Source organism: Schistocerca americana, chromosome 2 (genome assembly GCF_021461395.2).
Source record: "Schistocerca americana isolate TAMUIC-IGC-003095 chromosome 2, iqSchAmer2.1, whole genome shotgun sequence".
Lineage (NCBI taxonomy): Eukaryota > Metazoa > Arthropoda > Insecta > Orthoptera > Acrididae > Schistocerca > Schistocerca americana.
The window spans coordinates 1004466592-1004494520 of record NC_060120.1 but is presented as its reverse complement, the minus strand read 5'-3'; the positions used below and the strand labels follow the sequence as shown (position 1 = coordinate 1004494520).

At 37.9% G+C, this 27929-nt stretch overlaps 1 protein-coding gene and 1 non-coding gene across 3 annotated transcripts in view; both read left to right on the top strand.

Annotated features, from left to right (window-relative positions):
• The window catches only part of LOC124596221, a 139299-nt gene that overhangs the window by 44704 nt on the left and 66666 nt on the right, over nt 1-27929 (top strand). For both annotated transcript variants that reach the window (XM_047135277.1, XM_047135276.1), the window contains exons 5-7: nt 5706-5793; nt 14607-14726; nt 23912-24036. In XM_047135277.1, the coding sequence (XP_046991233.1) occupies nt 5706-5793; nt 14607-14726; nt 23912-24036 (333 nt within the window). The remainder of the gene's footprint in view (nt 1-5705; nt 5794-14606; nt 14727-23911; nt 24037-27929) is intronic.
• Trnat-ugu lies at nt 6701-6774 on the top strand. The gene has a single exon. It is a non-coding gene; the product is annotated as a tRNA-Thr (tRNA).

Sequence of the window (27929 nt, the reverse complement as noted above, 5' to 3'; positions counted from 1 at the left end):
TTGGTATGTCCACAGGCTACCAAACACCGTTATTCAGAAAACACTTTATTTGCTCTTTCATGGTACTTATCCAGTCTTTTCTGTCCTCTTTGAAGTGGCATCCTCCATGATAACAGGATCTTCTCCCAAACTGAAAATGTCACTTACCAAATAGGTGACATAACCTGCATAGTCCTTGGATTTTGGTATATGGGCTGACCTTTTGACTGGATTTTCATATTCTGGAGCTTCAGGGTCCACTGGTAGCGTCTCATTATCCTCGATGTGTACCAGTGACAGAGCATCCTGCATGTAGTCTGCATTTTAATTGGAATCTACACTGTCACTCCCAGTATGGCTGACTTCCATCACTACTCCTGCCTTGCCCCATTCAGCATGCTGTTCACTCAGACTGAACATACAGTAGTCTTCATTTGCCTCTGGTGCCCTGGTACTGCCACTCCTGCACTCCACTCATCCTCCAGAAAACAAAATTCCCATCTTTCTCAATTTTGTTAGAATTCTGTGTATCACTTAGTCTGTAACATTTCATCATTTACTTGTAGTCTACAAAAACAAATTCCTTAGCCTTGGCATCCCACTTTGGTCTATTCTGATCTAGTATATGAAAAAGAGCTTGGTAACCTAACACTTTTAAATGGTTCAAAGAAGATACTTTACCCTTCCACATCTGCGGAGTCTTATCATTAAGCACTCTGTGAGGAATGTAGTTCTTCATGTAAACAGCAGCATTGCATGCCTCTGCTCAATATTGTTTAGGCAGGCCAGAATCAAACAACATACACTATGCCATCTCACAAATTGATCTGTTAGTCCTTTCCACTGCAACAATAATCAAATGCTCAATCACATTCTCTCAGAGAAATTAATCAAACTTAGAGTATACACATTCACTGCCGCTGTCTGCTTTAACACCACTGACTGTTTTAAACTCACAGAAAAAATCAGATGTTTTTCTCTACTACTGAGAAAATACTGGAATATCTTTCTGGAATAATTATTCTCTAGTACAGCATTTTACAACTGCCACATCATGACTCATGGTATGTCACAAATACATGTCAGATGTGCCATGAGATTTTAAATTTTTTCTACTTTTCCACAAATAAAATATCTACAACATAAAAACTTTTTGCCAAATTGTTTCTGGGAGAAGCCCAAATTTCCCATCATTAGTTACTATTACACACATTTAAATACGTATCATATCATAATAATTATATATTCTTTGCATTCCACTCTAAAATGAATGATACCTCATTCAATGAATAATCTTCACCGCAAAAGTCCCATTCAAGAGTATTAGATAATAAATTTGTAAATTTTGTAGCTCATAGTGGTTTCTTAAAAAAGAAGAATGTATTTCATGTACTTTATGTGTTTGCCTTTTTGCATCTACAAAAAAGATCACTTAATCATACTTAGTGACATCCTCTCCTTGGGGCCACATAAATCCATAAACACCAAGCCAAGCACCTCAAGGCACGTTGTTCTCCAGACTTATGAAATTTTTAAGTTTAAACATCTTAGCAAGCACATATGATTTAAACATGTACAGAGATTAAGAATCACAACACTTCAGCGTTATGCCTCTATCTCATAAACATAACTTAAGTCCAATGCCAGCACTAACATGATCGAATCACTAATTTTTCTAACAACTAGAGCAAACTCAGCTGACACAAGTTCAGCATTTCTTTGTTTATAAATGCTATTTGACTCTGTTCCAGAACAAAGTAGCTTGAACATCTTACATCTTATATCAAAAGGAAAGCTGCTACTCACCATATAGTGGAGACCTGAATTGCAGATAGGCACAACCAAAAGTCTGTCACAATATAAGCTTTTCGCCAACAAGGCCTTTGTCAAAACATAGATGATACACACACACACATATGACTGAGTCGTGTGTGTGTGTGTGTGTGTGTGTGTGTGTGTGTGTGTGTGTGTGTGTGTGTAGTCTATTTTTGACAACCTTTCTGTCTGAAGATACAGCTGATGAACTGACAATAACATTGCCTTTCCCTTCACTTACTAAGACAACATTACTAGCACAATTCACAATTTTTTGTTTGCAATTTTCTGACAAAATCTTGAAGCCACAATTTTCTAAAGCCCATGTATGGTGATGCACGAGAATTCATGATCTATTCATTGTGGTCGAAATCTGACATATCAAGTGCACAAAATAATGACTTGTCTGCTCCCTTGGCATATTTCTTTGGCGGTTCTTGCCTCTTGAAACAGTCATATTTACAATGATAACATTTCCAGAAACTGAAACTTTTTTCTTTTATTGTTTGTCTTTGCAAAATCCTACTGTGATTTCTTATAATGTTCTGTGAATATAGCACTATCACCACCACCTTTGCCCAACTTCCATTTAGCGACTTTTCTTTGATGTTTTCTGATGTGAAATTTTCATCCATCATCCTGGGCTCTATACGCATCCAGTAAGGCAGACATACTTTTGGTAAGCCTGTCAGCTTAATGACTGCAGTTAGTCCACCATTAACTAGTTCGCCCATGCTCTGAAGTTTGTTGGCTACATCCAGAATATGAGTTACATAATCCGAACATTTCCTTCAAATCTGGATAATTTGGTGTCCAACTCATCATCCCAGGAATTCATCCACCTATTTTCATTCTTACCGGGGGAAAAAGATAAGTATCCATGCATCTGTATCCTTCTTTTCATTAGTAACAACAACATCCATAATGTTTTTTTAAGCTTCTGTAGCGTGTCCCCAGTTTTAGTTTACAGTAATTAGGAAGTGACCCAAATCAGCATTTCGCTCTTTGAATCAAATGAAAAAAGGTAGTCTTCTATGACTATAATGTCAGTGAGTCACAGTTGGAATTGGCCAACTCATACAGATACCTGTAGGGATATAAAAATACTTTGTAGGGCTATGAAATGGAATGATCACATAGGTTCTGTTGTGGGTAAAACAGGTGGTAGACTTCAATTTATTGGTAGAATACTGGGTAAGAGCGGTCAGTATACAGAGGATACTGTTTATAAATCATTTGTGTGACTCTGTCTGGGATATTGCTCAAGTGAGTGGGATCCATATCAAATAGGACTAACAGGGGATATTGAATGTATACAGAGATGGTCAGCATGAATGGTTACAGGTTTGTTTGACCCCTGGGATCATGTAACAGTGATCCTGTAGAAACTGAACTGCCAGACTCTTGAAGATAGACTAAACTATCCTGAGAAGGTCTATTAACAAAGTTCCAAGAATGGGCTTAAATGATGACTCTACGAATATACTACAACACCTTACATATCACTCACGTACGGATTGTGAAGACAAGATTAGAATAACTACATCACACACACAGGCATTCAAACAATCATTCTTCCAATGATCCATACATAGATGGAATGGGAAAAAACACTAATAATTACTACAATGGGACTTACCTTCTGTCGTGCACTTCTCAGCACTTTGCAGAGTAAGGGTGCAACTGTAGATGTAGATGTAGAACTAGCTAACATACATGACATTCTTCTTATGTGTTGTATGTATCAGAAATTTAGTGTCAATATCAGAAATAGGTTTGCAGTCCTTGCACAAGATAAAAATGGGAAGAGGCAAGAAAATTAATGGCAAATGCGCAGAAATATGGCCAACTGTGAGAGAGTGTACAGAAAAACTTTGTTAGAAAGATGAGACCCAAGAGTAAATGGCTCAGTGGGGTAGCTAGAACAACAGGAAGACTGTTATATGTGAGATAACCACTGAGTCCCCAAACAAAACTTCAGAAATCGAAGAGAAGCATCATGAGTGTCCACTGAAATTCATCAAATAGGGGGCAAGATTTTAAAATTGCCATTTTTTATATACCAGATTAGGTGAGTTTGAAGATGTGTGATGACCAAAAAACTAAATTGCCATTTTTTATATACTTGATTAGGTGAATTTGAAGATGTGTGATGACCCAAAAACTAAATCTGATAAAAGTACACAAAACTTATTGTATCTCAAACAATTGATAGTTATCCATTAAACACATTTTTAAGGCAGATACACATTGGTACACTATTTCATTACTATAAGCAAAGTAAATCATTTTATATTATTAATATGATTGTGAATAGCACCTTTTTGGCCCAATTGTCTGAAATTACATCCTCCTCGCATGATTAAATCCAACGTATGGTTAGGTAATTAAAGCACTAAATATATATAAAAGCTGTATTGCTGCACACCTAAATAATGTTATGTTGAGACTGAAAATTAAAATTGAAAGTTAAATAAAGCCAGAAGAAATGAGAAAATTCTGTTAAATATCAACAAATATAAGAGGAAAAAAGACAAGAAATAAAAACACTGATTTTACTCGTCATGATGGATACATATTTGAATAAATTTAAGAACATTTTACTTACAAACACTTCTCATTCAGTTGATGAATGTCTAAAGATCAGTTTGCATTAAATCCACTTGAATCTTAATCATTCTTATTGTTAGTACTGCATTATAATTATTATTACTTCAAATGTTACAGTATTGCAGAATTGTAGTGTATAAGGCTGAAACATAAGTTACACAGTTCCTATTGAACTGCTGTACACAATTTTGTTATTATGGCTTACTATTGTACCTTATAATGTTTCTCTGCTGCATTTTTGTATTTGTATGTACATGACTTGTTCTATATGTTTTGTACATTGTACAATGCCCGATTCTTGAGACTAAAATAAATAAATAACCAAGGCCACCTTAACATTGACAGAAAAGAACTGATGCTGTTTCTTTGAAAACACAAAGACTTCTACATGTGCCTATAGGGCACTGTGGCTTGTCATAAAGAGAGAGGTTATATATTATATCATAATGTGCTAATGAACACAGAAATCATAGGAGGTATTTTTCAACCTAAGTAAGAACATTCCTCATCACTGTCATTATTCTGATTTTAATTATGATTGCATTCCTCATAAGGGGAAAGCATACATATTAGTTAGCACATTTTTTGCATTTACCTCTTAGCAACAAAGCTTATAAAAACAAGACTTTTCACTTCTAAATGTTATCTACTGCATTTTTCATCAGTAAAAAGCTTTTATATATTGTTCATTTAGTTATATTGAACTACGCAGACCATAATTTGATAGTTGTCTTTTTATTTTGATTTTCATTTATTTGTTTATTTATAATAGGCATTGTGTTTTAATGGATCTGTGCCAAAAGCCTCAGTTTTAATATGCAGTTGGTCCTATGATTTTTCTATCAGTTATCACTTCTTTGATTAATCTGAAATATGCAGATCTGCTATATTGTCTGGTTAAGTCAGCTCAAATGCCAGAGGAAGGAAAATGAAACCGTCTCTAATAGGACCAAGCCTAGTAACAGACAACTGTGTTCAAACCAACCTTCGAATTGAATACAAATTTACTTTTAATAACAGGTCCCAGATACATGAGAGTGTAGATATAATTTTTAAAAATGATAATTGGTCTTCAAATATTAGGGGAAACTTTTGAAGTGATTCATTTTTACAAGGATAAGGCTGACAGTATTCAGTACCCACTAATATACCCATCTACCCATTTAATACCAATTTTCTTGTTACCTCCATCTCATGGAAATAAAATTTAGTAGCTTTAAATTGTTAATTGTGTTTTGATTATAAAGATGAAATATTGTAAACCAAAGAAAAAATTTCTCAGTGTTCTAATTTCATTTCAGGCTAGAAGAGGGTCACGAAAAGCGTATCACAGCTAAGGATGTCGCAATGGCATTTCTGGCTTATATGGCTGTTTTAAGCATTTTACAGGTATTTACAGTTCTCTCAACATAATTATATTGAACTGATAGAAAAGAAAAAAGTATACATCTTCAGTTAATTATCAAACAGTATGTTAATAAAATTTAGAGATTAGAGGTATGATGGAGGAAGGAAAGGGGGTGATACACATTCATATTATGTCTTAAATGATGTTCAACATTGTTTGCAGTTTTTTATGTTGATGTAATGTTCAAAAGCCTCCATTAAGAATACAGAATGTATTCTGCACTGGTAACCCATAATACCTCGTCTCAAAACATAACCCACAACTATATATATGCTAAGATGGTATCTGTTCTTTTGGACATACATATAGTTAAGGCTCACTGGCCACTTGACCATCTTCTTCTTCTGTGCGGATGCACCAACAGTGCCCGAACTCTTACAGGAATCGGCAACGTGCCGCGAGTAATGAGTATAATGGGCGGGGGCACTATGAATGTAGTGCAGGACAATACGATGAGAGCGTGATTGTCACAGGAGGCGTGCCAGAGATGTCCCTGCAGTCGCACTATCCTCTGCGTCCTTGGTGGCTCAGATGGATAGAGTGTCTGCCATGTAAGCAGGAGGTCCCAGGTTCGAGTCCCGGTCGGGGCACACATTTTAATCTGTCCCCATTGATGTATGTAAACGCCTTTCGGTCATGTCCGAAAGAACAGATACCATCTTAGTATATATATATATAGTTAAGGCTCACCAGCCACTTGACCATCTTCTTCTTCTGTGCGGATCCACAAACAGTGCCCGAACTCTTACGGGAATCGGCAACACGCCGTGAGTAATGAATATAATGGGAGGGGGCACTACGAATGTAGTACGGGACAATACATAGAGAATGTGGGTGTTGTGTGAGGTGTGCCAGAGATAAGTCCCTGCAGTCACACTATCCTCTGTGTCCTCGGTGGCTCAGATGGATAGAGCATCTGCCATGTAAGCAGGAGATCCCGGGTTCGAGTCCCGGTTGGGGCACACATTTTCATCTGTCCCCGTTGACGTATGTCAATGCCTGTAAGCAGCTAAGGGTTGTCATTTCACTGTAATAACCCACAACACCATAGACATGCTGATGATGTCTACTTCACAGTGAAATTTATTCTGATTGTACCATCAGTGACTCAGAACCCTATAGATGGGAATTTGCTCTGCAACCATGTACCAACTTTCATTAATCTCTGTTGCTTATTTATATCTTCCTTTCCCTTTGACATATTCCTTATTTTAATTTCATTACTACCACCACATCAATATATATAACTTTTTTTCCTTTCCATCTCTTGTCTATATTTTATGGTTACTGTTGTTCTCCCCCTCTATTATTCCACCTTGTTTTCTTTCTGTATCTGACCAGTTCTGTTTTGTTTAGAATTTCTTTCCTAATATGGCTATACTTTATCTCTCACATGTCAGTTGATATCTGTTGATTTGGTTTTTCCTTTTCACCTATTGTTTTTTTTTTTTTTTTTTTTTTTTTTTTTTTTTTTATCCATAATTCTGGATTGCTTTCCTAGTTGAATCTGGTACATTTCCATTTCCTCCAATTATATTCTCTCCCTTTAGGCAGACAAAGAAACTCCATAACTATGAAAGTTAGTGCATTTGACAACTTTTGTATATTTTTGTCTGTCTGCTGCTAGCTCTGTCAGATTGTAATTTCGTTTTTTGCTATTCTTTTCTTTCTAATGTAAAAAATTTTGCTAATCACCTAACTTACTCATGGTAATTATATGTGCACAATACAATGTCATTTTCAAAACCATTTATCAGGTTTGCAGATAATTTTTTGATTCTTTTGAATGAGTATGCCATAAAAAGAGGAGGAATAACTGAATTGGACTACCACATGAATGCATCCAGAGCAAAGAAAAGACAATGACACAATAAACTAAAATATAATATACATCCCAATTTTACTAGGTATACAAATGTTACAGGTTTTTAAAGAGTGCTGTGGCCAGTAACAGTTATTACAAATGAAGATGCCTTCCCAAAACACAACAAGAAATCTGAGGCCATATGGACTGCTATCAAATCTGAGCTTCTTATTGCAACTGGCAGCCAATAAACACCCCCAAAATTAAGTTAGGCAATGAAGTTACCATAATAGCTATTCAAATATCAGAGCAGTTGAATGTATTTTAATGTGTAGAAAACAGTAGTCGATGTGGATGGTCACTTAAAAAATTTGAAATTAGATTTTATACTGAACTGTATTCAAGTATGGTAGACAAAATTCTTCCATTCACATATTGTGTCCCCATCAGTCCCACCTTGAAGGAGGGCCTCCTGGGATGTGAAAGAAGTCATGTTATACATTAACAGGCAGAAGCAACCACTATTTCTGTAAAATACACTAACTTCACATTATGGCTAGCACTAACCTACTCAAGCTGACAGCTGTGGTAATTACTTCTACATTACTTTACATATGTATGCTCAGGTTGTGTTATTATAAATGCTTTGTCAGACCAGCACACAGTAGAACTAGGTATGAACATAAAAAAGGTTCTTACACACAGTTGCTACAGATACATTATGATGAATATAGACCAAAACATAACTCATTCGAATAACACGAAAGGAATGTGGATTGGAACAGTATTCTAATGACACATTATAGTTATGGCAAATTCTCAAGTGAACTATACTACATTCTCAACCAAGCATGCCCATTAATAAAAAAGATAATTCAATCACAAGCCATAACCCGAAACTCGATATTCAGTTCAGTCACTGAGGCTGCAGAAAAACTAAGATGGTATGATAATGTTATGTTAACTGACTTGAGCAATAAAAAATTAAAAGAAGAGTTCAAAAAGTACGAGAAATACTACACGGACCTCGTAATTTCTGAAAAACAGAAACATTTCGAAAGTCTCATTCAAAACTCAAATGGTTCAAATGGCTCTGAGCACTATGGGACTTAATATCTTAGGTCATCAGTCCCCTAGAACTTAGAACTACTTAAACCTAACTATCCTAAAGACATCACACACATCCATGCCCGAGGCAGGATTCGAACCTGCGACAGTAGCAGTCCCGCCATTCCGGACTGCAGTGCCTAGAACCGCAAGACCATTCAAAACTCAAATAATATTTCCAAAACATCATGGTAACTAGTAAATAGAGAAATTCTGGGAAACATACAACTGAAAATCATTTGCTGATAAATGACACAATAGAAACTGATCAGAATAAGGTAGCAGATCTATTTAAGAATAACTTTGCCTCTGTTGGCTCCAGCATAAACAATCAGCTTAAAAATCACAAATACAAATTCAGAAGAACACCAGTGTCAGGATAGTATATTTTTGACAGCAACAAATGGAGAAGAAATAATTAAAATTGTTAGTGGCTTGAAGAATTCTCATTCAGCAGGATATGGTGGTCTAAGTCTGGACACTCTTAAGAAATGTATTCATAAAACTGCATCACCTTTATCAGCAATTATCAACTTTCATATGGAAGATGACCTATTTCCAGAAAAGTTGAAAATTGCTCAAATTCTGCCTATTTTTAAAAAAGGAAAAAGAAATCTAGTAGAAAATTTTCAACTCATATCTGTTCTTCCAATAATATCCTAAATCTTTGAGAAAGTAATATATATAAGAATCTGGAACTTTCTGGTAAGCAAAAAAATGATTTCTAAGGGGCAGTATGGGTTTGTGAAGTGGTCATCCACCATTACAGCAGCGTCCAACGTAATCGAAGATGTCACTCAAGCAATAGATAATAAAGAACATGTTTTTGGCGTCTTTCTAGATTTACAAAAAGCTTTTGACTGTGTTGATATGATCATATTGCTGAACAAACTGTGGAACTATGGCATTCAAGGCACAGCCCATAATCTGATTAGACCCTGCTTGACAAATAGGAAGCAGTTTGTGCCTATTAGCACAACAAAGGTAGCATACAAATCAAACACCACTAACATTAATTTTGGTTTGCCACAGGGGTCAATATTCAGAACACTTCTTTTTATTATTTATGTTAATTTATTTAGCATCATTGTATCTCATCATTATAAAAATGGTATAGGATTCAGTCTACAACAAATCCCACTACAGTTATCTCATATGCTAATGATACCACGTTAATATGCCACAATCCAAGCTATTCGCAGCTCGAAGTGGAATTCAATACTGCAGCACGCATAATTTTGCAGTATTTTAATGAAAACAATCTAAAATTAAAAGCAAATAAATCTGTCTATATTGAATTTGATCTTGGGAGGCAAAAAACTCATGAAAACCAAATTTTAATGGGTGATGAATACATTAAAAAAGAATACGTGACCAAATTTCTTGGCCTGACATTTGACACAGAATTAAACTATTCTGATCATGTAAATGATATTTGCAAAAAGCCATCTACTACCATATATGCCCTAAGAAAACTGACACCCCTTTGTGACATTACCACCCTGAGACAAATATATATTGCACTATTTGAATCCCATCTAAGCTACAGGATAGAGGTATGGAGATCTAGCAGTAAAGGTAATATGAAAAGCGTACTTATTCCACAAAAGAAGGCACTTAGAATTATGGGAAAGAAATGTGCCAGACAGTCCTGCAGAAATTTGTTTAAAGAATTTAAAATACCAACAGTTCATAGCCTGTATGTAATTAAAGACATCAAAGACACCAACCACTTTCTCGAACGCCTGGAATCCTTACCCAATCTGTTACCTCCAGAAACCATCCTTGTAACTATTGATGCCACTTCCTTATACACAAATATCCTAACCCACAACTTCTTCACTTTTGAAAGCCAGACATACCAACAATTAAAGGGAACAGCCACGGGTACCAGAATGGCCCCCTTGTACACCAACCTATTAATGAGTCACTTAGAGGAAGCCTTCTTGGTTACCCAAGCCTGCCAACCCAAAGTCTGGTATAGATTTATTGATGACATTTTCATGATCTGGATTCACAGTGAAGAAGAATTCCAGAATTTCCTCTCCAGCCTCAACTCCTTTGGTTCCATCAGATTCACCTGGTCCTACTCCAAATCCCATGCCACATTCCTCAACATTGACCTCCATCTGTCCAATGGCCAGCTTCACACATCCATCCACATCAAACCCACTAATAAGCAACAGCACCTCCATTATGACAGCTGCCACCCATTCCATATCAAACGGTCCCTTCCCTACAGTTTAGGTGGACGGCGGACGGTGGACACCAAGAGTGTCTTTCTGCTGTCCACCTAACCTTCGTAACCTCTTGGTTCATCCCTATGAAATCCCCAAACCACCTTCCCTACCCTCTGGCTCCTACCCTTGTAATTGCCCCCGGTGTAAAATATGTCCCGTGCACCCTCCCACCACCACCTAATCCAGTCCTGTAACCCGAAAGGTGTACACGATCAAAGGCAGAGCCACGTGTGAAAGCACCCACGTGATTTACCAACTGACCTGCCTACACTGTGAAGCTTTCTATGTGGGAATGACCAGCAACAAACTGTCCATTCACATGAATGGACACAGGCAGACAGTGTTTGTTGGTAATGAGGATCACCCTGTGGCCAAACATGCCTTGGTGCACGGCCAGCACATCTTGGCACAGTGTTACACCGTCCAGGTTATCTGGATACTTCCCACTAACACCATCCTGTCAGAACTCCGGAGATGGGAACTTTCCCTTCAGTATATTCTCTCTTCTCATTACCCACCAGGGCTCAACCTCCGCTAATTTCAAGTTGCCGCCGCTCATACCTCACCTGTCATTCAACAACATCTTTGCCTCTGTACTTCCGCCTCGACTGACATCTCTGCCCAAACTCTTTGCCTTTACAAATGTCTGCTTGTGTCTGTGTACATGCAGATGGATATGTGTGTGTGTGTGCGAGTGTATACCCGTCCTTTTTTCCCCCTAAGGTAAGTCTTTCCGCTCCCGGGATTGGAATGACTCCTTACCCTCTCCCTTAAAACCCACATCCTTTCGTCTTTCCCTCTCCTTCCCTCTTTCCTGATGAAGCAACCATTGGTTGCAAAAGCTTGAATTTTGTGTGTATGTTGCGTTTGTTTGTGTGTCTATCAACATGCCAGCACTTTTGTTTGGTAAGTTACATCATCTTTGTTTTTATATATATATCCTTTTCATAATATTGTCATTATTACATTCTGGCTTTTCCATTGTTTAATCTTAGTTACAACTATTTACATAATGGCTTCAGCAGTAGACCTCTTCTTTTTATTTCATAAATAGTGTGATAGATAACACTCTTTCTGCAGTAGTATTCACGCAAGATAGAGTTAACACAAACACAGTAATTAGCTGCAAATTCTTGCAGCATATAGATTTTGTTCAGTTTGGTTTAATCAAACATTGTATTTTCTTTATTCTTTGGGTATAATCACATTTGCTCTTACTTTGGTTATGCTGCATGTAACTTAAAAACACACTATTTCAAAATATAGAGGACTGTTAATGAAATACAGGAATATGTACAGGGTGATTATGATTAAAGTTAAACTTTCAAGCTGCTGTTGAAATAACAGCCCTGGTCAGAGTGATGCCAAATTGCAACAGCATATTATCAGAGATGTGTGGCATAAGAAAAATACATAGTTACAAAATGTAGCAATATATGGTGCTGTAAGCATCATAATTTAATAGTGGTCAACCACAAATGACAAATGAATCATACAATAATGCCTAATGTGTATGTTTGCCGTTAAACTAACTGTACAACTCAGTGTGCATGGGTGTACAGGTGTGATACTGTTAGTTACGTAAGCCCATCCACCATGACAAGGTCATATCACATCAGATGGGAAAAATCGGTTAATTGTCCTGAGGCCAAAAATCGCATAAAAAACATTACCCACATTGGTTTTTAATTGTCCTGAGGCAAAAAACAGCATAAAAAGCATCAATCACATCAGTTTTTAACTGTCCTGAGGCCAAAACCCACATAAAAGACATCAATAACATTGGTTTTTAATTGGCCTGATGCCAAAAACTGCATAAAAAGCATCAGTCAAAGTCAAATCGGATTACTAATTTCCATGTAACTGGCGCAAAACATGTTCAATATGCTGTCCACCATTTTCTGCAACAATTTGAAATTGAGAAACAGCATGTTCCACAACTAATCAAAGTGTATCTGGGGTCACATTCAGAGTGTGTTGCGCAAAGCATGCCTTCAATGCAGCTAAGTTTGCAATCAGAACACTGAACACAACATCTTTCAGATAGCCCCACAGCCAGAATTCACACAGATTAAGATCAGGTGATTGGGATGGCCAGGCTGTAGTGAAATGGTGGCTGATAATTCTAGCAGTTTCGAAATGGTGTTTCAGCAGCTGCTTAAATGGATTTGCAATGTGTGGATGTGTGCCAACGTGCATAAAAATGGTCCCATCCACACATCCATGCTGTTGGAGAGCTGGAATGACATAGTTGTGCAAAAGACACTCGTAGCGCTTACCAGTGATGGTATAGGTAACAGGACCAGAAGCACCTGTCTCTTTGAAAAAATGTGGCGCTATGGTAAATGATGCCATAAGCCCGCACCACACAGTGTCCTTTTCAGGATGAAGTGGTACTGGTTGATTTGCATGTGGATTTTCCGTTGCCCATATTTGACAGCTCTGTGTATTGAGATATCCTGTCAGATAGAAGTGGGCTTCATCTGTCCACAAAATCTTCCATGGCCAATCATTGTCCACTTCCATGCAAGCAAGAAATTCTAAAGCAAAGGTCTCTCTTGCTGGCATGTCAACAGGAAGCAACTCGTGCACATGGCTAATTTTGAATGGATAGCAAAGAAGGATGTTTCATAGGATTTTACGCACTGTGCTCATGGGTGTGTCCAATGTTCGGGCAATTCTCTGTGCACTACATGTTTGCCCACCAGCATTTGTCTCCTCCTGCATTACTGTGCCACTGCTTCCATTAACATCAAATCAATTTGTTTCCTCCCTCTATCAGGTTGCACACCAAAAGAAACCATCTTTTTGAATTTCCGAATCATTTTCTCCAGACCCAAGGCAGTCATCAGACCAAAGCCATCCTTCAAACCCTTCAGTGTATGGAACTTCTGCAGTGTGTTGTGTGCACGTCATCATTCTTGTGATGCAGCTTTACAAGCAGCGTGTGATCCTGCATTGAGACAGCCATGGCGAACATTGCAGACGTGAAAGGAGGAAAAGCTGTATCTGCAGCATGTTTACACCAACTTCAACGAGTCGTGCGCATGGCAGGTGTTTTCATTTACATATTTTGATGCATACAGTGCCATCTATTGATCAATTTTAACACTATTTGTTTTCTTCTGCCATACGTTTTCCCCCTTCTCCAATAATATTCCGTTGCAATTTGACATCTTTGTGACCAGTGGTGTTATTTTTACAGTGATTTGAAAGTTTAATTATTATCACCCTGTACATCCCATAGACATTTTGTCAGGACAATGGGACACTTAAGCTAAATAGTGGATGATCCTGTAAAATATGGGTCATCTAGTCACCGTACTGAAGCTTATGGTAAAAACGTATACATTCACACAATGTAATATCTTGTACACCTTAAAGTTGGGTTTTCACTTACTAAAACAGCTACATTGCTCTCTCTCTCTCTCTCTCTCTCTCTCTCTCTCTCTCTCTCTCTCTCTCTTCCTTACTCTGCCTTTACCTGTTGACAGGATTGCCACATTACTTAAGGTTGAGGATGACGGTAACAGTCTTGTGGGCTATAAATTACTTCAGTTCAGTGTTCTCTGTTCATCACTCTTGATTTTGTCCTTGAGAAATTTGGAAATATTACTCACTGTTTACATTTTTTTGTTCTCAGGGTGGTATATTTACACTGATTAAGGATCCCCCAACTCTGGGAATTGTTACTTCTGCTCGAAATAAAAGAGAAACAATGGTGCCTGTGCCAGTTATTCCTGATTCATCTACTCCACCACAGGTAACCCTAGAATTTCATATTAAATATTAGGAATTGGCTGAGATAATCAGGTATACTTATCATAATTAAACATGATTGCACACATCTTAATAAAACTCAATAAATAATTATAACATATTATTAACACAAATCTATATAAATTGTTGTACAGTATGTGTCTCTCTTATATAGCAGATATACTGGATAGTAAATATTTAATTAAGTTTCATTCAAGCTTAATTTTTAAAGGAACTCCTCGACAGAATAGAAGGAGTGACCCATGAGAAAACTCTTCAGATTCGATTTGAAAGTGTGTGGATTACTGCCAAGACTTTTGAATTCTTGAGGTACCTTATTGAAAATGGATGCAGCAGTATACTGTACACCTTTCTGCACAAGAGTTAAAGAAGTCCGTTTGATTTCTGCCGAGTATTAACTGAGTGAAACGTGTTTATTCTTGGGAATAAGCTGATATTGTTAACAAGGATTAACAGTAAGGAACATATAAATATTGAGAGGCCAATGTCAAAATACCCAGACTCATGAACAGAGGTCGACAAGAGGTTCGCCAACTTACACCACTTATTGCCCAAATCACCCATTTCTGAGCCAAAAATATCCTTTCAGTAATGGAAGAGTTACCCCAAAATGTAATACCATATGACATAAGTGAATGAAAATAAGCAAAGTAGACTAATTTTTGTGTCAAATGAACACTTACATCAGATACCGTTCGAATAGTAAAAATGGTAGCATTAAGTCTTTGAATAAGATCCTGAATGTGGGCTTTCCATGACAATTTACTATCTACCTAAACGCCTAAAATTTTGAGCTGTTCAGTTTCACTAATCATATGCCCATTCTATGAAATTAAAATGTTGAGTTTTCTTGAATTGTGTGTTAGAAACTGTAAAAACCTAGTCTTACTATGATTAGCATTAGTTTATTTTCTACAAGCCATGAACCTATGTCATGAACTCCACTATTTGAAACCGAGCCAATGTTGCACACAACATTCTTTACTACCAAGCTTGTGTCATCAGCAGACAGAAATATTGTAGAGGTACCCGTAATACTAGAGGGCATGTTGTTTATATAAGTAAGGAACAGGGGCACCCCCCATTTGACCATATCCCACTCAGACCCCACATCATGGCCACTCTCAGCACTGTGAATAATGACCTTTTGCTGTCTGTTGTTAAAGTAAGAGGTGAACCTATTGTGAGCTACTCCCCATATCCCGTAATGGTCCAACTTCTGGAGCAATATTTTGTCATCAACACAATCAAATGCCTCAGTTAAATAAAAAAAAAATATGCCTAGCATTTGAAACCTTTTGTTTAACCCATCCAGAGAATTTAGCATTTGCAGCTGTTAAACGACTTCTAAAGCTAAACTGTACATTTGATAGCAAATTTTGTGATATAAAATGATCAATTATCCTTACGTATACAGGCGTTTCAATAAGTTTAGCAAACACTGATGACATAGAAACAGGTCTAAAATTGTCTACATTATCCCTTTCTACCTTTTAATAAAGCAGATTTACTATGGGATGCTTTAATAGTTCAGATAAAGGACCAGTCCTAAAGGAAAATTACAAATATGGCTAAACACAGGGCTAACATGTGCAGCAGAGTACTTTAATATTCTGCTAGGCACTCCATCATATCCATGAAAGTCTTTACTCTTCAGTGATTTAATTATTGACTCAATTTCCCCCTTGTCTGTATCACAGAGAAGTATTTCAGACATCAGTCTTGGAAAGGCCTTTTCCAAGGGAGTTTATGACTCCCTGTAGAAACTAATGTTTTTGTAATTCACCAGCAATGCTCAGAAAATGATTGTTAAATACTGTACATATATCTGATGTATCAATAACAGAAATATTTTTACTGCGAACTGACTTTATATCATCGACCTTTTGCTGCACTTCCTTCACATCTGATCATATGGTTTTAATTTTATAGTGTGAATTAGCCATTCTATTTGTGCACCACATACTCTTCGCATTCCTAATAACGTTTTTAAGTACCTTACAGTTCTGTTTGTAATGGGATGTTGTGGCTTGATTGTGACTACTTCTAACATTTTGATATAATTCCCACTTTGTTCCACATGATATCCTTATCCCATTAGTCAGCCACCCAGGCTGCCTTTTACTGCTAGAACCCCGTTTAGAATGTTCTAATGGAAAGCAACTCTCAAAGAGCATGAGAAATGTGTTAAGGAAAGCATTATATTTGTCATCTATGTTATTGGCACTATAAACATCCTGTCACTCTTGTTCCTTGATGAGGTTTAAAAAACTGTCTATTGCTGTTGGATTAACTTTCCTACATAGTTTGTAATTATATATGTGGCATTTGTTTGAGTACAAAGCCTTTTAGTGTGTAAAATTTGTGCATCATGGTCTGAAAGGCAATTCATCCTTTTACTAATGGATTGCCCATCTAGTAATGAAGAATGAATAAAAATATTGTCTGTGGCTGTGCTACTGTTCCCCTGCACCCTAGTTGGAAAAAGCACTTTCTGCATCCAATCATATGAATTTAGGAGATCTACCAACATCTTTTTTCTTGCACCACCATATACAAAATTAATATTGAACTCAACACTTATAACCAATTTCTGGTACTTTCTATAAAGTGAATCAAGGACCCTCCCTAGCTTGAGCAGAAATATGCTGAAGTCTGAGTTTGGGGATCTATAAACAACAACAATTAGAAGTTTAGTTTCACTAAATTTAACTGCCCTTGCACAACATTCAAATATCTGTTCAGTGCAGTGCTGTGATACATCTACGGACTCAAATGGAAGACTGTTTTTTACTTACATGGCCACTCCCCCAATCCGCAAGGAACTCCTTGGAGAACAGCCAGCTAATCTGTATCCTGGTAAAGTAAGCCTCTGAAATGTCTAATTATTTAAGTGGTGATGCAATATACCAATAATTTCAGAGTCAATATCTATAAGCAGTTCACTAACTTTATCTCTAATACCTCTTATATTTTGATGAAATATCTAATTCCTTCTCTATTTGGAAACATGATGTCCTCTGAAGGTGAGCTCTTAGTTAGGGGGATTTCCTTTAAGCAGGTATACCTATCTGCTGACTTCAATCTAAAAAAGGTGCAGCTCTAACACCAACTACTACCAGAATTTTTCCATGGGTGATCCCACCACTACCCACTACACTGTCACCTATAATCTTTGCCAGCCTCCCCTTCCCATACCTATTGAGGTGCAGGCCATGCCTAGTGAAACCCGATCTACTGATGGACTCAACTGGCACCACTGCAATGTGACCCATTCCCTCTGCAATCATTGCCTTCTCCAGCTTCATGTTAATGCATCTAACAGCTGCATTAAGATGTGGCTGATCATGACGCTGAAACAGTTGCACAAAATGCACATCAGCACCACCAGTTTGAGTAGCTATCTTTACCAGGTCACCACCTACATCATATTCTCCGTCCCTATCAAGACTATTCCCTGCTCCACCCACTATCTCCACCTGATCCTCCATAAAATTCCTACGTAACTCTCCTATGCTGTCGGTCACCTGAGGCTTCACAATGCTGGTGACCTAGTACTCATTCCCCAACACTTCCTGCAATTGCTGGCCCACACCTCTACCTTGTTAACTACGTAGCAGCATAACCTTCTTCTTTCTGTTAGACATTGCAACTAACCTAGGCCTCCTAACTGCTCAGGACAGCTGCATGTTTCCTATACCTATGGCTACAAGAGTTTCCTCTCCACTAAACTTTGACAGTTAGTCAAATCTATTGCATATATGCAAAGTACAACTGTCTTACTAGCTCCTCCTCCTTGCTGCCTTCCCAGCATCTTTCACTCTCCTCAACCTATCTGTTTCCTCCTTTGCATATCATAACTGCACCTGAAGGGCACAGATCTTACACTCCTTCTCCTTTATCAACTTATTTCTACTACAGATTCTGCATTTCCAGGAGAGGATCTCACTAGAATCTCCACTGGCTTCCCCACTGTATTCCCCCCCCCCCCCCCCCAATGAAAAGACTTTGAACAAATCCCACACCATATTCTCACTCAGGGTAAAATTTTACAGTTACTGACAAAAATTATACGTCTATGTTACCTAAGTTTAGTTACCACAGTAGGACTGTTTATAGAACCGACAATTGCGATCTCGAAATTCTCTTTCTACTAAGAAAGCAGCTACTTTTATTAATGTGGCTACTGTCCATGTTCAGTGTCAATGTGCAATAACCAGTCACAGATGGCATGTGGCAGCACTATCAGTGGATGGTAATGAAGCATATCAGGGGAACAGTTTTCGGAAAACATAGCAGTCGTCATAATGCAGAAATGGAGCAATTTATCTGACGTCTGAAGGGCATGATCATTGCCTCCTGGACCAAGGCTGGAGGCATTTCCAAACTGGCTAAGTTTGTAAAGTGTTTGTATGTCACTGTGGTTAAAGTATACCCTGCATGGCCAAATAACTCTGTCGAAAATGGGCAGCAAGGTAACTGTGGTGCGCCACAAGCCACAGATGACAGGAGTGAATGATGGCTGCGAAGATGTGTTCAGAAAAGTAGACATGCAACTGTTGAACAACTGACTGAACCAAGGAGTTGCCAATAGCGGCTCCTCAATAACTATTTAGCGAACATTGCTGTGCATGGGTCTCCATGGCAGGCAACTAGTTCATGCACCCATGCAGAATGCTGTTCATTAGTGATGAATGCTGGAATCTGCATGTTATTACTGCAATTGGACATCAACTGAGTGGCATTTTCAGGTGAATAATGTTTTATACTCCTGCAGACAGATGGCTGTTGGCATATACGGTATGAAACGTCTGAAAGCAAACAACCTGCAACAATTGTCTGGAGCATCAAGGCCAGAGGAGGGAGCATTATGGTCTGGGGAATGTTTTTGTGGCATTTCCTGGGTGACCTTTCCACTCTGGAAGCCATAATGGGTCAACATTAGTATGCATCTATCACTGGGAACCATGTCCACCATTACACGCAGTTAGCTTTTCCTTGGCACGATGCCATCTGCCAGCAGGACAATGCAACATATCACAGAGTCACAGTATATGTTCATGGTTCAAAGACTACCAGGATGAGTTTACCACACTCCCCTGGCTGCCAGACTCTCCGAATTTAAACCCAACTGAGAATCTGTGGGACTACCTTGATTGGGCTGTTCACACTACGGATCCTCAACCAAGAAACCTAGCACAACTGGCCATGGCACTGGATTTGACATGGCTCTACATCCCTGTCAGAACCTTCCAGAACATCGCTGACTCTCTTCCTGCATGTCTTACACTCGTCTATGCTGCAAAAGTTGGTTATTGAGGCTTTTGACAGCTGGTTACTTCAATGTGACTGGACAGTATATGATTACAAGTAGCATCAAAATAATCAGACATTTTCCTATGTCATATTTAATTTTAATGATATTAGATCTAGACATGAAACTTGTAGCTTGTTATGGCAAGAAAATTGTGCGAATATCACTTAAAATTATCATCTCATTAAGTAAGCTCATAGTAGTAAAGTAAATTGTTTTAAAAAATTAAATTCACTTGAGAAAAATAGCCAGCCATTCTGTCTCCATTTAGTATTACATAGTTTATGAAATAACATGTTAAAATTGAGACACTGAAGCACACTGCAATTACTTCTATAGATTTATTTGAAATACATGAGAAATAGCCCTAACATGTTTGAAATTCATCTATTCCTCTTCAGTGCATATTGCAGTACTGTTACAGACAGTCAGTGGACTTGATTATCTACTAAGCACTTAACTATTACGAGTGCAACAATTAGTTCAATTAGTTTTGGACATTAGGTTTCATAGAGCAGGGTGTTACATTTCAAACTGGCAGTCAGCACTGAACCGCTGTTTCCACTGATAATGTCACCGAATTGTCAATTAGATAACTACATCATCTGTTCAGAGTGCTGCAGAGATATCTGGAAGGAGTACAGGCTGTAAATTCAGCTGTTAGTTCAGACTGTGATTCACATACTACATGTATGATTTGAGAAAAAAATGTGAGAACAATTGCAGGCATTCCAAACAGAGAGTCATGCCAGCTACACTTCAAAGAACTAAAAATGTTAATGATGAACCTTCCCTCTACATTAAACCTTATCTACTCATTAAAAAAAAAGCTGTAAGTTCTATCCACAATTATGGAACAAGGAACAGAAATAATATACACTTAGAACATAAAAGATCAAGTAAGTCCCAAAATAATTTCAAATATACTTGCATAAAGCTGTATAAACTATCCGTGACAGTGAGAAACCTTGCTGTGTTTAGGAAGTAGAAGAATTCTATAATAGAATGGTATCCTAAATGAAACATTTAATTTTTAATGTAAAGTATAAATGTAATATCTAACTTTTAATAAAAAAATTTATTATTGCATACGTGCTAAAAACCATATCATGTACACTATCAGTGGTTAGTTACTTACTTAGTTTCATTTTCAATGGATCATTTGCATGATAAATCATAATGATGTGGAATGAGTCATTTGATAAATAAATGTGAAATACAATATGCATAAGTGTAGTTAAATTTTGGTATTCAGTGCCATCTGGCTGATTACAATGAAGAAAGAAGAAAGCAACCATGATACTGACTTGTTGAGAACTCTGACTTATTCAGAAGTGAAATGCAGTTAAATAAGCAAAACAGACAGTAACCTGCACATGCAGAGTCAAAGACGTCTACATACAAAGCAGAACACAATAATTTAACTATAAATGCCACAAATCCAAAGCCAAGTCATTGTACACAAATATCAATGTCTTTCCAGCAGAATCCAAGTCCAATAGCATGGCAGGTTTTTTTTCATTCAGTCAGGCCTGTGTCACAAGCTGCTACAAAATGAAGTAAAGGGGCTGATGTGGACATGCAAATAGGGGCCACATTCCATAACTGAGGGCACCATCATATATGCTACAAGCACTTCCTCCTGCTGACAGCTGTGTCTTATGGGTGCCACTTAGCACTGCCTGTGGTTTAAGCCACTAAATGTGTCTTGCGGTGACTCAAGTAGTCAGATATTAAGACCAAGATGAAAAGTGTGGAATATCCTTCTTTTTTATGACTGACAAGTTCTTTGGTTTGTTTCCTGTAACTGCCTTTGTCTTTGTTTTTCTGTTGGATAACATTTATCTCTTACTGTGTGTCATATGGGTGTTTTTGATAAATTAATAAAGTGTGTTTAGTATCTACACAGACATCACAACCACTAAAAACACTGTTGGCAGAAGGTACTCTATGGTCCGATGGTGGCTCGATAACAAGCTGGGGAACAGAACCCCACAGTAGGAAATGCAAACTCCCCATGTGAGTCAGTCTATAGAGAAGCAGGAAGTCCAAAACAGTGTACAGATGTGCACAGGTATAACCACGACATATGGCAGGTGTGGGTGGTCTGCAGGTAAGCACTTCCATCAGTGGATCCAGCCATGCAATGCTCCACATGTGCGCTCATGGTAATTGCTCGCACTAGTCTGCTGCACTACCTATGCCAGCTCATCTGCCTCAATTGTGATATCCACTGGTAGTGATATTAAATCCCGTCCCCCTAGAAAGGATATTTATGGCTGAAAATAGCAAGGCTTGGGCTGCAAACTCTGGTGCAGAACTGGAGAGAGTGCCAGAGAGCTGGGTAGTGGACTGACCGGCAAAGGAGGCAATGCCAACACTTCTGGCTTTGCCAGAGTGGTGGAAGGATGCTGAGGCTGAGGCAATGGTCAGTCTACCAGTAGTGGTGGAGACAAGGCCATATCCACCAGTGAGAGGGGGGAGGGGCAGAGGCAGAAGCTGAGGAGGAGGAGGAGGAGGAGGAGGAGGAGGGGGAGGAGTAGGCCAGGTCAAAATCTGTGGGCTCCACATCAGCAGGTGTGGCAGAGCAAGTCTTACTGTGACATAGGGTCACAGGCAAAGTAAGGGCAGCCTGTACCAGACATCCTGTGTACAGAATTGTTGCAACTACTAGACGATTAGCAGGAAATTAATTGGATTTATGACAGATTTCTCGATAAAGTCCAATGATACGGCTTGAAGAAAGACAAGGGAACAATATTCTGATCATACTGCCATTGTGTTTATAGATGAGATGGTGCATTTCAAGTACATCTTACAAATAGAGGACATAAAAGATAAAATTATACCTGCCAAGGAATCATATAAACTGATTTTTGGTACAATGGCACAATCATATTTCCTGAATGTAATGATAGCATTGCCAATTTACAGAAGTCTGTTGATTACATATGGCACAGGTGAACATAATTTTTTGAAATTGAAACTAATCAAAATTGGTCTTCGTTCATCAGTGTCTCAGAATTGTTTAAATTCACTGGTGATAATAGTGACTGAAAATTATATATTGGAAAATGTCAACCTTCAAGGTGCTTTAAATGATTTTGTATCTAAAAAAACTCAGAAGCGTTAATATTTAAACATACTGTACTTTGCAAAACGAGCTAATAAAAAAATTATGCATATTTTCCTTCCACTTGTTTCAATTTTTTATTGACTATGGTCATGGTATACCTTCACAAAGTAGTAAAATAACAGCATAATTACAAATAAAATTGCATTGTGGTAGAAAAAATATATTATAGGGAGTTTGAAAAGGGTAAAGGAGTCCTGAAATGTGCATTGCCTGGGGGCCCCAACATGGTTAATCTAGCCCAGTTTAAGTGTAATGCAAACACTCTGACCTGTTCTTGTTTTAAAAAAAATTATCACATTAAGACACTGTTTATATTTTTAAGTGATACCATGGTAACCATACACTACTATTCACTATAATTTCCACAACTGCAAATTTCAACCCTTAGTCATTTTGAAGCAATTACAGTGCTGAAAACACAGAGCTGTAAACATTAATAAAATGAGTAAACAGATGTGAGTCTAAATGGGTCACATCAGCATACAGGCTCAAACCTTTTCACTTATTTTTTTAGTGTTGACAACTGCTGTTTTTTCAGCACTTTAATTGCTAGAAATTGATATAAGGTCAAATCTGCAACTGTGCAGTTTGCAATAAATACTCATAGTACACTCAATGGCAAACATTATGTCACTTAAAAAATTCAACAAAACTGTAATCCCAAAACAAATACAAGGCTGTCCTTTCTATATTGATTGCATGCATCTTTCTGCATTAGGAGCAGTCATGGATACTTGGAGAAGAGAAGCAGATAAGATGTATACAAAGGAGTCTGTGTGCAGTTAACAGACAGTTAAAGATGGAGCTTGGCATCACTGGAAGGATATTAGGCCAGTATATAAGGTAAGACAACTTACAGTTACGTAATTTATTGACAATTCTTTCACTGTTTTCGACAGTACTTTTATTAAATAATGATAATGTGGGAAGCATTATTTGAAGTACATACAGTCTGATTGATCCTGTATTTTTTTTTTAAACATATATGTGTGTGTTCACTGTAACTGTTTGGGACCATTATTGTAGTAAAGTAGTGGTTGTTAACTTTGTTTTATTGCTTTTGAAACATCACAGGCAATTATCAGCAAAACATGAGAGCCATTGAAAAAGTAAATTCCATTAGAATACATGTAAAATATTAGATTACTTAAAATAAGTTTATTAGAAACATCTTAAAACTATGCCTTCATATTACTTCTCTGCATAACCATCATTCAGATTTAATCATTTACCATATGTATCTATTCATCAGATGACAAATTTTCTCTGTATAGAATTCTGCTGCCTGGGTGATTTAGAACCCAACAAAAAGAACTGTACTAGAAAACACACAATATTCAAAATATCTGTTTTGTAGCTACAAGACAGATTGTAATTAAGTAACTGAACAAATCTAGTATCACTCTACATAATTGAGCATATGAACTGAATTTAAAAAGACAAATGAGCAAGGAGAGGATAAAAATTTTAAAAAAAAACTTCATTCATCATGTTTCATCCATATTCAGCATAAAGAGTGGATTTCACATTTGACTGAATTTGTTGTTGTTGTGGTCTTCAGTCCTGAGACTCGTTTGATGCAGCTCTCCATGCGACTCTATCCTGTGCAAGCTTCTTCACCTCCCAGTACCTACTGCAACCTACATCCTTCTGAATCTGCTTAGTGTATTCATCTCTTGGTCTCCCTCTACGATTTTTACCCTCCACAGTGCCCTCCAATGCTAAATTTGTGATCCCTTGATGCCTCAAAACATGTCCTACCAACCGATCCCTTCTTCTAGTCAAGTTGTGCCACAAACTTCTCTTCTCCCCAATCCTATTCAATACTTCCTCATTAGTTATGTGGTCTACCCATCTAATCTTCAGCATTCTTCTGTAGCACCACATTTCGAAAGCTTCTATTCTCTTCTTGTCCAAACTAGTTATCGTCCATGTTTCACTTCCATACATGGCTACACTCCATACAAATACTTTCAGAAACGACTTCCTGACACTTAAATCTATACTCGATGTTAACAAATTTCTCTTCTTGAGAAACGCTTTCCTTGCCATTGCCAGTCTACATTTTATATCCTCTCTACTTCGTCCATCACCAGTTATTTTACTCCCTAAATAGCAAAACTCCTTTACTACTTTAAGTGTCTCATTTCCTAATCTAATTCCCTCAGCATCACCCGACTTAATTTGACTACATTCCATTATCCTCGTTTTGCTTTTGTTGATGTTCATCTTATATCCTCCTTTCAAGACACTGTCCATGTCCATTCCGTTCAACTGCTCTTCCAAGTCCTTTGCTGTCTCTGACAGAATTACAATGTCATCGGCGAACCTCAAAGTTTTTACTTCTTGTCCATGAATTTTAATACCTACTCCAAATTTTTCTTTTGTTTCCTTTACTGCTTGCTCAATATACAGATTGAATAACATCGGGGAGAGGCTACAACCCTGTCTCACTCCTTTCCCAACCACTGCTTCCCTTTCATGCCCCTCGACTCTTATAACTGCCATCTGGTTTCTGTACAAATTGTAAATAGCCTTTCGCTCCCTGTATTTTACCCCTGCCACCTTCAGAATTTGAAAGAGAGTATTCCAGTTAAGATTGTCAGAAGCTTTCTCTAGGTCTACAAATGCTAGAAACGTAGGTTTGCCTTTTCTTAATCTTTCTTCTCAGATAAGTTGTAAGGTCAATATTGCCTCACGTGTTCCAACATTTCTACGGAATCCAAACTGATCTTCCCCGAGGTCGGCTTCTACCAGTTTTCCATTCGTCCGTAAAGAATTCGCATAAGTATTTTGCAGCTGTGACTTATTAAACTGATAGTTCAGTAATTTTCACATCTGTCAACACTTGCTTTCTTTGGGATTGGAATTATTATATTCTTCTTGAAGTCTGAGGGTATTTTGCTTGTCTCATACATCGTGCTCACCAGATGGTAGAGTTTTGTCATGACTGGCTCTCCCGAGGCCATCAGTAGTTCTAATGGAATGTTGTCTACTCCCGGGGCCTTGTTTCAACTCAGGTCTTTCAGTGCTCTGTCAAACTCTTCACACAGTATCTTATCTCCCATTTCGTCTTCATCTACATCCTCTTCCATTTCCATAATATTGTCCTTAAGTACATCGCCCTTGTATAAACCCTCTATATACTCCTTCCACCTTTCTGCCTTCCCTTCTTTGCTTAGAACTGGGTTGCCATCTGAGCTCTTGATATTCATACAAGTGGTTCTCTTCTCTCCAAAGGTCTCTTTAATTTTCCTGTAGGCAGTATCTATCTTACCCCTAGTGAGATAAGCCTCTACATCCTCCATTTGTCCTCTAGCCATCCCTGCTTAGCCATTTTGCACTTCCTGTCGATCTCATTTTTGATACGTTTGTATTCCTTTTTGCCTGCTTCATTTTCTGCATTTTTATATTTTCTCCTTTCATCAATTAAATTCAATATTTCTTCTGTTACCCAAGGATTTCTATTAGCCCTCGTCTTTTTACCTACTTGATCGTCTGCTGCCTTCACTACTTCATCCCTCAGAGCTACCCATTCTTCTTCTACTGTATTTCTTTCCCCCATTCCTGTCAATTGTTCCCTTATGCTCTCCCTGAAACTCTCTACAACCTCTGGTTCTTTCATTTTATCCAGGTCCCATCTCCTTAAATTCCCACCTTTTTGAAGTTTCTTCAGTTTCAATCTGCAGTTCATAACCAATAGATTGTGGTCAGAATCCACATCTGCCCCTGGAAATGTCTTACAATTTAAAACCTGGTTCCTAAATCTCTGTCTTACCATTATATAATCTATCTGATACCTTTTAGTATCTCCAGGATTCCTCCAGGTATACAACCTTCTTTTATGATTCTTGAACCAAGTGTTAGCTATTATTAAGTTATGCTCTGTGCAAAATTCTACAAGGCGGCTTCCTCTTTCATTCCTTCCCCCCCAATCCATATTCACCTACTATGTTTCCTTCTCTCCCTTTTCCTACTGACGAATTCCAGTCACCCATGACTATTAAATTTTCGTCTCCCTTCACTACCTGAATAATTTCTTTTATCTCGTCATACATTTCATCTATTTCTTCATCATCTGCAGAGCTAGTTGGCATATAAACTTGTACTACTGTAGTAGGCATGGGCTTTGTGTCTATCTTGGCCACAATAATGCGTTCACTATGCTGTTTGTAGTAGCTAACCCGCACTCCTATTTTTTTATTCATTATTAAACCTACTCCTGCATTACCCCTATTTGATTTTGTATTTATAACCCTGTAATCACCTGACCAAAAGTCTTGTTCCTCCTGCCACCGAACTTCACTAATTCCCACTATATCTAACTTTAACCTATCCATTTCCCTTTTTAAATTTTCTAACCTACCTGCCCGATTAAGGGATCTGACATTCCACGCTCCGATCCGTAGAACGCCAGTTTTCTTTCTCCTGATAACGACGTCCTCCTGAGTAGTCCCCGCCCGGAGATCCGAATGGGGGACTATTTTACCTCCGGAATATTTTACCCAAGAGGACACCATCATCATTTAATCATACAGTAAAGCTGCATGTCCTCGGGAAAAATTACGGCTGTAGTTTCCCCTTCCTTTCAGCCGTTTGCAGTACCAGCAGCACAGCAAGGCCGTTTTGGTTAATGTTACAAGGCCAGATCAGTCAATCATCCAGACTGTTGCCCCTGCAACTACTGAAAAGGCTGCTGCCCCTCTTCAGGAACCACATGTTTGTCTGGCCTCTCA